Here is a 10,966-nt window from a genome sequence, read left to right as displayed (position 1 = left end):
GGCTGAGGACCCTTGGTCCTTGTTGGGATTTCTGAGACTCTGTGGTCTAGGCCTGAATAAGGAATGGAAGAAACTATCACAGGCTGGGTTTTCAGAACCCCTGGGCCTATTGTGAGAGGGTCTCAGTCTTGCATCCCTCTGCCTGGGGACCCAGAACATGTCAAGTCCTGGAGATGAGCAGACCAGAGACTGTGAGGTGAGGGAAGCACTTATTGAGTGCCTGCTGTGGGACTCTGGCTGAAGCCAAGAGGCAGAGTGTGGCCAAGGCTTCACTCAGTCTCAGGTGCCAGGGGTCTTGGGATGGACAACCCCCCACCTAACACAGACTCAGCTGAGGCAGTTGTGTTAATATGGTGCCTTTATTTCCTGAAGCCCATAAGCTCCAGTGCAGGGCATAAGCTCTAGTGCAGGGTGGCTCCTCCTTGCCTAGGAGGGCATCAGGCTCTGCTTAGTGGGCGGCTCTGGGTCTTTCTCCTCACTGACTCCAAGGGGCTTGGGATTGGCCTGCGGGAGGTCAGAGTGTGACGTGGGAGTCTCCTCACATCCCCATGCCCACACCCTCCCTGGGTCCTGCCCTTCCTCACCCCACTGCTGCCAGCTTCTGCACCTTTGCCTTGGCTGTGTCCCTTTGGGAATGCCCTTCCCTGAAGACCATCTTCTGAGCTCTCTGCAGAACCCCTCCTTGCCTGCCCACCCAGAGCTCCTTTCATAAGCTGTCTCTGCTCCCTGACCCAGATGCCAGGACTCACAGCTTCTCCTGGGCCAGCCCCTTCCTCTTGATTGCTCTGGCCTTGAGCAGGGACCTGCACTCCAAGCTCTTCCAGCTCCTCCTTCAGCCTGGACAAAAAGGGGTAGGGGGGTAGGGTAGGAGGGTAGGGGGAGAAGGGAAGGATTGTAAAGAGACCAAGTGACAGAGTCTAGGAGGGAGCAGAGACTCCCTTAGCCACCTTCCCCTTGGGGACCACGCCTACCTCTGCCTCTGCTGCTGCAGCTGCCGGCACTTCTGCTGCAGCTGCTCCTGGCGCTGGGCAGCAGCCTCCAGGAACTCCCCGGCCTTCTTGTTCTCCTCCTCAAACAGATGCCTGAGGGTGGGCGTCAGTGATGGCAGCACCTCTCCCTCCCCGCCGCCCCCCGCACCGTCCCTCTCTTACACCACAGCTGCTGCTTCCTGGCTGCGCACGAAGAGCCCCTCAGTGATTGCCGAGCAGCCCTTGGCTCCGAACTGGGAGCACAGACGATGCTTCACATCCTCCAGCTTTGCCTCCACCAGCTTTTCTGCAGCAGGAAGGGACAGTGGCAGGGCAGGGCAGGGCAGGGCAGGGCAGGGCATCCCCATTCTCCAGGCCTCACCTTCCTTGAGCAGCTTCTCCTTGCTGCTGTCCAGGGCGGCGATCTCCAGGGCCAGCTGCTCTGGCTTCTGAGGGGTAGAAAGGCAGCCTGTCCACATCTCCTGGCTTCCTCCCATGTGCCTCAGAGAAGCCGATCTGGATCTGGTCTTTACTCTGCATGCCTTACTTCCTGCTGCTCTGGCCCTCCATGCATGCCAGGCATGGCCCAGCCTCAGGGCCTTTCCATTGGCCATTCTGTCCACCTGGAGCTGTTTCACCCCAGATACCTGTGGTGCTATGCTGGGGAGGCTCGTGAGGGTTAGTGTTCAGGAATTCTGCAAGGTTTGAAATCAGCCCTGGGGTATTCGCTACAGGGCATCCTGCAAACACCACAAATCGAGGCTGTTCTCTGGAGAGTCAGTTACCAGCCCAGCCCTGCAGCTCCTTCTCTTCCCGCTCTGTGACCGCACTGAGCCCTTCCGTCCTGACATTCATTCTGTTTTCTTGTTTGGGATCCCCAGGTGGCAAACACCGGCCTGCCTGGTTCCCCACTATCTGCCCTGTGTGTGCGATGGCCCCAGACACACCCAGGAGTCTCCTTGATGGATAACCCCTCCTTGGTTCATCAGGGCTCCTCCTGACCACTTAAGGCCCCTGGGAGGGCATCAGGGATGGGTGGGCAGGGCCAGTGAAGAGGACAATAGCGGGTGGCAGTGAGGGTGACGAGGAACTGGACTGAGCATGATTCTAACACACGGCTGCCAGGGCTGCTCAGGAACTGGGTGCGGCAACTGAGAGGAAGGAGGCCTGGAGGATGACCCCGAGGTTTGGGCTGGTGCTGCCAGAGAAGATGTGGAAGGTGGAAGGAGTGGCCCCGAGTGACTCACGTGGAATTCCCAGAGGCCCTTATGCTGGCCCATCAGATCCTCCAGTTGCTCCTCAAAATCCAACCTGGGGACCAACCACACAGGATGAGGGGCCGTGGGCTGAGAGACGCCCCTCCTCAACCTGGCTCAGGCCGGGGTCTTCATGCAGAGACATGGGCGAGCTCGCCCATGCTCCTCACTCTGCTGGGAGCACCTTTGCCTCCTTGACCCTCCAAGCTTCAGCTCAGCCAGCTCGTCTTCTAACCCCCATTCTTAGCATTCCCCCCACTTACAATGCATCCAGCCCCCAGGCCTTGGGCAATGGGCTTTACCTCAACTGCCTCTGCTTGTTCTTCTCCTGCCCCATCTGGGAGTTCAGGGCAGAAATTCGCTCCTTGCACTCCTGCAGCATGGTATGCTTCCTGGCAAGAGGCAAGGCAGCCGTCATGTTTTCTGAATGTCTCCCTAGGAGGGGCCTGGGGTGGGGCTTCCGCGTCCTTCTCTTGAGGTCTGTTCTAACCTTCTAGATTGAGGTCCTTCTCTGTAACTTTGTGGGAGGGGGGCATGAGCTCATGCCCTCTGGAAATGTCATTGTGAAGACTGGGGAGATCAATGTGGGCATGGTCACAAGTACAGGCACACACACATATTAATCTCATGTGAATTTCTCAAACAGTTTCAAAGTTGGTATGCTAGGGGCTTGGGGCCTCTGGTCACAAAATGAGCAAAATAAAGATTCAGGAGGTAGAGACATGGATGTACAAGTAGTTGGGTGGATGGAGGGATAATGGATGAATGGAGAGAGACTGGTGCACAGATGGTTGGCTTGACGCCTAAATGAAGGGACAGGTGAGTAGACAGCCAAGACAGCCTGCAGAAAGTATGAAGGTATAGAATAAAAACCAGCCGAGGGAATTTAATTGACATTCTAGCAAATGAATGCCCGTCCCCGTGAATGAGTACTCCTAACACTACTGCCTACTGTTGGAGTCAAGGTGGGAAGACAGGCATTTGGCCTCCCCGTTTTAGGGAGAAGATGAGAGCTGTGGGTCTAAGACCGATTTCCTCTGCTTTCTCTCTCTACCAGAATGGACAGCGCTGAGCAGGGGCCAGGGGGAAGCTCTTACCTCTGTGCCTCACTTTCCTTCTCCTGGCAGTGGAGCCGGAGGATCCTCAGGGTCTCTGCAGGGAGAGGAAGTGAGGGCCCCGTGAGAGCCCATCAGGGCATGAGGTTTGGGCAGAGGTAAAAGTGCTAGATCATGTGGGATCTCTGGAGTTGATGGGACTCTGTCATTTACTGCATGTTTGGTGGAAGCCACAGGAGGGATGCATGGTGATTCAGGTTTCAAAAGGCTCCTACTTCTATAGAGAGAGTGGGCTTCTGCAGGGTGGCAAAGGCAAAAACCTGGAGATAGAGGAGCTGCAATTACCTTGCTTTTTGCTCAAGATCTCTTTCAGGCGTACCTTCTCTCCACTCACTGGAAAAAGCAGTAACATGTTCAGGCATCAGAGTCCACACACTGAACCTTCAGGGACTGGGCTTGCCCATGGCCACATGTGTGGTCTGGTACAGCCCTACCCCCAACCCCAGATGTAGACCCCTCAAGGTGAGCCCTAACCCCAGATGTAGACCCCTTGAGGTGAGCCCCTTCCCTCTTGGGCCCATACTCCCTGTAAGCATCAAAGGGCCCTCAGGTTGATAAAGGGTGGCTGTGAGGACCCTGTGGAATGGCAGTGCGTTTACATGGAGGGAAGAGGAAAAATAAACACATTGCATGAAGTTGGATAAGGGCTGCGAAGAAACACATCAAGCAGTAAGAGCCATGTGACTAGGTGTGGGCAGAGTGCGGTCTTTGGGTGGGGTAACTGGGGAAGGCCTCTCTGAGACGGGGACATTTGAGCTGAGAACTGAATGATGATGTGAGGCAATAGGAACCTGTATTATCTGGGGGAACCTCTCCTAGCAAAGCCCCTAAGGTAAGAGTATGCTTGGAGGGTGTTTCCGGAACACTCCCACCCACAGAGTTGGAGCGGGGAGATTGGTAGGACCTGAGGTTGGAGAGGGGGCAGGAGCCCTTGGCCACGGCAAGGATGCTGATTGGAATACTGGGTTCAAGGATGCATGACATTGTGGGGACCTCTGGGTCATCCCCCACAAGCTTACATGAGTCCAGTTCCTTCTGCAGGGTCTCCCAGACAGTCCGGGCCTCTCCTAGCTCCTCACTGGCTTTCTTTTTTGCTGTGCCAAACCGCAGAACATTGTGTAAGTGTCTGTCCTTGCAAACATTTCACATCTGTCTTTAAGCAAACCTAGAGGGGCCCAGATTCTTGTTTCCGGAAGCAGGAAACAAGGCTTCCAGAGCCCAAGCCTTTCTTGTTGGGCTCAGTTGACAGCAGGACAGGTTAATAAACGTGTGAGTACAGCACCTGAATTTAGATGGGCCCGACCAACCCATGCTAAGTTTAATGCTCTGCTCTTTCAAAACACAGTAATTTGGAACAAGGGGCCCTACATTTTCATTTTGCACTGGGCCCTGCCAATCACGCAACCGCACCTGGCAGACAAGCCAAGGTCCTGAGCTCACCTTGCTGGACCTCATTAATCCGGTTAATCAGGACCTCAATCCTGGGCTCTAGGCTTCCGGCTGCAGGGAAACAAGGAGGTTGAGTGAAAATGACAGGGCAGGTGAAGGGAGGTGGATGCCCTCCAAGGGCTCACATTCTGGGGAGGGGAGACAGGAACAGATAAAGAACCTGAGTCAGGTTGTGGTTAAGTGCAGTCAAGAGAAACAGAGGAGGGGCAACGGATTACAAAGTGGAGTGGGACGTGCTTCTTCAGATATGGCAAGACCCCTTGAGGGCCCCAAATGAAGTGAGGGGGGCAGACCTTGCTGTTCCCTGGGTGGGGGTGGGAGACAGTCAGTACAAAGGCCTGCCCTAAGGTGGGAACACGGGTGGAAGGTGCCTGGTGAGCAAGCCAGAGGAGCGGAGGTGAGGTGGAGGGAAGGTGAAACCCTGGATCCAGCAGAGTGCATGGGAACCAAATGGACGGCCAGCAAGGGGACTGCAGCTGAGTTTTGGGAAAACGTTTGTACTTTATCCCCTTATACTTGAATTTTGAATCATGGGTTCATATTTTTACTTCAAAAAATTGTTTTAAAAGTCAGAGAGAACAAATGAGTTAATTTCCCAAGGTGGTGAATTTTGGGCCTTGGAATTGATTCCACTTCTGCCTGACCCCAAATCTCAGGCTGAGCCCCAGTTACAGAGGAGACACGTGACCTTTCTGTAACTGCTTCACCATTTCCATCAAGTCTTCAATTTTCTGTGAGGACTTGGCCTGCCCTGTGGAGAGAAAACCAAACATTTAAGAATTATGTAGGCTCCAATAAAGATTTAAAAAAAAAAAGAATTATGTAGGAGTGAGAGGCCTGAGGAAGGATCTGATAACACTGGGCCGGGACTGAGGTGGCCTGAGGGCAGGTCTCCAGCCAGAGTGGGGCGTCTGCTCCTTGCCCTGAGGGAGACACTGCACAAGGGATGAACCGGCCCTTCCTGGGCAGACTTTCCTAAAGGGTGAAATGACACCACAGGTTCCCCCTTAATAGAACTCAGGGCAAGGAGAGGGGTACACTCTTACTGCTGATACTGTTCAAGGCTTGGCCAAAGCTCAGGATGTAATAATGAAAGAAAAAAAAAGAAGTGGTATGAAAAACTGGAAACAAGGATTCAGAAATCACTGTTAACTAGTAGGTGGCATAATGAACTAGAAATTTCTAGAGAATATTATTACCCAAAGAAGCCTTACAAGGAATACTGAGAAAATCTAATAAGATGTCTCATTTAAATAAATATAAATAGCTTTCCTATATACAATTGTTATTCTGTAGCCTCCAAGTAAAAGATTTCATATTAACTTGCTTATAATCAATATAGGCACTTATTTTTAACTCCTTGATGAATTAGTAGATCTAGGCAATTATTATTAATGGATTAACATCACAATAAAAATAACTGGATATTATGAGCTATGTAATGTAAAAATTCAATGTAGGATTCTTGTAAAAAAATGACACTAATACCTGTTAAGCCTCTCAATCTAAATAACCAATTCAGAGGAAATACAGGGAGAGCGGAACATTTTAAGTGGCACGTGGGCATGCAGTTAGTAACATCCACACTGGGAAACGTCACAGGAAAAACAACCCAGTTTCTTTAATTTAAATACATTTTGGGGGAAAAGGGAGAAAGGAAGACCCTTACAGACAAAAAGAGATTAAAGAAACGTATCAACCAATTTCAAAAAATGGACCATACTTGGATTTCGATTCAATCGAAAGCGCTTTTTAAAATGGTGATGACACAATCAAGGAAATTTGAAAACTGACTAGATAGTTGATGAAACAAAGGAATTATTGTAGCCATTATTCACATGTGACAATGCTATTGTGGTTACTTTTCTGCAGAGTGCTTATGTTTTAGAGAGATATATGCAAATATTGGGTTGGCCAAAAAGTTCGTCTGGGTTTTTCCATACCATCTTAATGGAAAAACCCGGACGAACTTTTTGGCCAACCCAACATCTATGGATGATATGTTATGTTGCCTGGGATACTTCGAAATGAAACAGTGGAGTCGGTGGTAGGGAGTGGGTGAGGATAACGAGGAAACAAGATTGGCCAAGAGCTGATAATTGTTAAAACTGAAAGATGAGTTCATGGGGTAATTATACTTTGTTCTTGACTTAAGAAAATGTTTTTAGGACTTCCTTGGTAGTCCAGTGGTTAAGACTCTGCACTCCCAATGCAGGGAACCCGGGTCTGATCCCTGGTCAGGGAACGTGATCCCATATGCCACAGCTAAAGATCCCACATGCTGCAATGAAGATCCCGTGTGCTGCAACTAAGACCCAGCACAGCCAAATAAATAAATAAGTAAATATTAAAAAAAAAAGTTTTTAAATTGAAGTATAGTTGATTTACAATAGTGTTTTAGTTTCAGGTGTACAGCAAAGTGATTTGGTTATATTATATATATACTTTTCAGATTCTTTCCCATTATAGATTACAAGATATTGAATATAGTTCCCTGTGCTGTAGAGTAGGTCCTTGTTTCTATTTAGTAGTGTGTATCTGTTAATCCCAATCCTAACTTAACTCTCCCACACCCCTTTCCCCTTTGGCAACCATAAATTTCTTTTCTGTGTCTGTGAGTCTATTTCTGTTTTGTGAGTAAGTTAATTTGTACCAGTTTTAGATTCCACATATAAGTGATATCATATATTTCTCTGACTTACTTCACTTAGTATGGTAATCTCTAGGTCCATCCATGTTGCTACAAATGGCATTATTTCCTTACTTTTTATGTCTTAGTAATAATCCATTGTATATAGGTACCACATCTTCTTTATCCATTCATCTGTCAATAGACATTTAAGTTGCTTCCACATCTTGGCTACTGTAAACAGTGCTGCTATGACACTGGGGTGCACGTATCTTTTTGAATTAGAGCTTTCGTCTTGGCCGGATATATGCCCAGGAATGGGATTGCTGGATAATACAGTAACTCTATTTTTAGTTTTTTTTTTTTTTGAGGAACCTCCATACTGTTCTCCATAGTGGCTGCACCAGTTTATATTCCCACCAACCGTGTAGGAGGGTCCCCTTTTCTCCACACCCTCTCCAGCATTTATTATTTGTAGACATTTTGATGGTGGCCATTTTGACCAGTGTGAGGTGATGCCTCATTGTAGTTTTGATTTGCATTTCTCTAATAATTAGCAATGTTGAGTATCTTTTCATGTGCCTGTATATTTTTTTGTATGTGCTTAAATTTATCCATAATAAAAAGTTAAAAAAAAATAAAGCAACCAACCAATCAAACAATATAGAGAAGGTAAATAATCATTTCTACCTAAGAATGGAGAAATGGAGAGAACAATTAACCAAAAACTACACAGATGGCTAATAATATTTGAAAAGACGTACTACTTCAGTCATAATTAAAGAGTGAAAATAACATGTTGCATCTAGCAGGTTGGTAAAGATTAGTAAGTCTGATAAGGCCCAGTGTTTGTGATGATGTAGGGAAACTGGCAGACTGTGGAAACTGATGCAACCTTTTGGAGGCCAGTCTGGCTACATCAACATTTTGAAGACAAGTTCCACTTCTAGGAATGTATCCATCAGATATGCTTGGTTAAATATGCAAAAGGTATGTTAAATGACACTGAAGCAACGTTTATGTCAAAAGTGGGAAAAAAACGTGAACGCCCACCAGTCGAGAACTGCATGGGATTTAGCTGTTCCCTCCCCGTTTTCGTACCACCACCCAGGCTACAGGGACCATCCAGTCCATGCATCTATACGTTTTGTGTGATCCTCTAGGAAGGTGACCAAAAAGGGGGAAAAATAATTTAAATGTTAAAATTGGTGCCAGATGGGCTACTGCAAAGCTTTACCCACTAGTCTTCCTATCATCTGAGTGTGATATCAAGTCGAAAGGATGTCCTCTGCCTACTTTTAGCTACTTAAACGGAGCAGATGGGGCAAACGAGGCCAGCGAGAGGTGTGTGAATGTAGGACGCGGGCCTGTGGGTGAGTCCTCGCGGCTGCCGGCAGAGCCGCCGAGACCCTTCCGGAGGGGACGAAAGTCGTTTTTCCCCACGTCCGCCCTGACTCGAAGCGGCGCCCGCGTGCGCTCCCTGCCCGCCCAGCCCTCTATCGCCCGGCTCTACCTCCGGCCTCGTCAGCCCGACCCACGGCTCCCGCCCGCTTCGCGCTCGAAAGCTCCGAGCGCCCCGCCATTTCCTCTCAGTCTGGCGCCTCCGCTTGGATTGGACGGAACGCACGCCGGGGGCGGGGCTCCCTCAGCACGCCTGCGCAGTGCGCCCCGCGCCGATCCCTTCGAGAGCGGACCGCGGCATAGACAGTTGGGCAAGCGCCAGTGCGTATGCTTGAGGCCTCCCGGTGCCGATTCAGGGCAGAGCAGGCGAGGGCGGCGCCTGGTCTTCCAGGCTTGCGATTGGCCGGTTGAGGAGCCGTGGCCTGCGAGAGTGTAGAGGCCTCCCTAGAGCCCGCCCCACGTGACGTCACCTGCGTTGCGGCGAGTGGGCCAGAGCCTGGCGGTGGGGAGCCGAGTTTGATTTCCGTCTCTGCAGGCTTAGGCGAGGTTTCCGGTTTACCGCAAACCTCCGCGTGCGCGTTCTGCACCGAGGCCGTGAGTTGGCCCCACCAGACTCATCTTGGCCGCTCTTCGTGGCTGGACGCGGAGGAGAGGGCAAGGGTGCAGCGAGACCCTGATTCTTCCCAGCGTGATCCCGAGGCTGGCCCTGCCTAGCGTGACACATTCTCAAGGGAGGCGGGGCCGAAGGGTGGACGATGTCGGGTCTGTAGGGCGGGCTGGGGGTGCAGAACTGCCGCGTTCCCCTGTGGGTCTGGAAGGACCGTGGTGGACCTCAGGGCTGCGTGTGGAGGGGAGGTTCAGCCAGGCTCCCTGCCGCGCGCTGGATGGGGCAGAATTCACGTTTTGGGGGAGGCCGGTGGACCTGGTTGCAGGCGGTGCAGGTGACAGTTACCAGCCTGAATCTGGACATCTGAGTGTTCACTGTGCACAAATCCTGTTCCAAGACATCCCACCCCTCGTCTTCCTCACCTGTTGACCGGGATCCAATCACGACAGTAACAACGAAGTGTGAGGAGCAGTTTTGAGAACTACCTGTGAAAAGCTTTGCTCTAAGAGCTGCCGTCAGTTTTCCTCATCTGTAGTCTGGAAATAGTAATAGCAAACAAGAACTAACATGTAAGGAGGGCTTCCTGTGCCAGAACAGTTCCTATTCTCGTCACGGTAGGAGACTATTTCATGTAATCCTGTCAAAGGACAACCTGGCTGGACTCCCCCTCACCCACTCTGCTCAAGCCACCAGCCTCCTTCCTCAAGATAAATAGGCTCAAACCCACCTTAAGCCTTTACAAAGGCTGTCACCGCTACCACATGCACCCTTCTGAAGTTTTCAAAGCTTGAACTGTCACATCAATGTGAATATGCTGTCTAAAAATCCATAGCTCTCATGATATGGATAAGGTTATGAAAAGTCACAGAGTAAGAATTAGGACTCAGGGTCCAAGCAAAAGTCTGATTGGGGACCAGGGTCAGGGAAAGGGTCAAGAGTCAATGTCAGAGGCCATATTCAGAGTCACTGTTCATTGTTAGGATCAGCATCGAGGTCGGGGACAGGGATAGGAATTAGAGACTCGAGACCATGGCCATTCCCGCCCAAGATCATGGTTCAAGTCAGGGACTACTGACCCAAACTATGGCAGAATGGACCGTGATCTCCTTGCTACTGGGGCTACTTCTTTGGGAATGAACTGATATATGCAAGATATGGACAGACCAAAGTTCAAATGACCCTTGAAGCCAGAACCCGTCTTGTACAGACTTCCTGGGGTTAGGGGCTAGGATCAGGATTAAGGACCCTAACCCCTAGGGTTAGGGTTGGGCTCTGGCTCAAAATCCAGGGTCAGTGTCAGTGTTGGGGATCAGGGTCAGTGCTAGGCTAGAGTTTAGGGCTGGGGTCGGGGTCAGAGTTTAGGGTTATGGGTCAGGATTAGAGAGTCAGGTTTGGAGGGTTAAGATTTAGAGCTTAGGGGGTCAGGGTCCACAGTCTAGGGGTCTGGGGCTAGGGTTGTTACAGTTTAGGATTATATATAGGGGGATTAGGGTTATAGGTTAGGGTGTTAGAATCAGAGGATTAGGGTTAGAGTTAGGTTT

At 50.3% G+C, this 10,966-nt stretch overlaps 1 protein-coding gene across 1 annotated transcript; it reads right to left on the bottom strand.

Annotated features, from left to right (window-relative positions):
- Positions 1 to 475: 475 nt before the first annotated feature.
- On the bottom strand, positions 476 to 9,000 carry SYCE1 (synaptonemal complex central element protein 1). Its single transcript, XM_060286625.1, has 13 exons — positions 8,931 to 9,000; positions 5,477 to 5,539; positions 4,780 to 4,839; positions 4,359 to 4,433; positions 3,625 to 3,672; positions 3,322 to 3,376; positions 2,527 to 2,616; positions 2,216 to 2,279; positions 1,351 to 1,417; positions 1,152 to 1,275; positions 972 to 1,082; positions 732 to 837; positions 476 to 478 (listed from the first exon to the last, which is right to left on the bottom strand). Exons 1-13 carry the CDS (start codon positions 8,998 to 9,000, stop codon positions 476 to 478), a joined length of 936 nt encoding a protein of 311 aa, XP_060142608.1.
- Positions 9,001 to 10,966: the final 1,966 nt, after the last annotated feature.

Source organism: Globicephala melas, chromosome 16 (assembly GCF_963455315.2).
Source record: "Globicephala melas chromosome 16, mGloMel1.2, whole genome shotgun sequence".
NCBI classification, from domain to species: Eukaryota; Metazoa; Chordata; class Mammalia; order Artiodactyla; family Delphinidae; genus Globicephala; species Globicephala melas.
Note: the sequence above shows the minus strand (reverse complement) of the source record. Positions and strands in the feature narration are given on the sequence as shown.

Bases quoted from the DNA above. Each gene is read 5' to 3' on its own strand.
- SYCE1 (XM_060286625.1), bottom strand. From the start codon at position 9,000: ATGGCGGGGCGCTCGGAGCTTTCGAGCGCGAAGCGGGCGGGAGCCGTG. The intron at 3,673-4,358 runs GTAAGCTTGTGG...TGCTTTTTCCAG, and splicing joins GCAGAAGGAACTGGACTCAT to TGAGTGGAGAGAAGGTACGC. The intron at 1,276-1,350 runs GTGAGGCCTGGA...TTCCTGCTGCAG, and splicing joins GGAGAAGCTGCTCAAGGAAG to AAAAGCTGGTGGAGGCAAAG.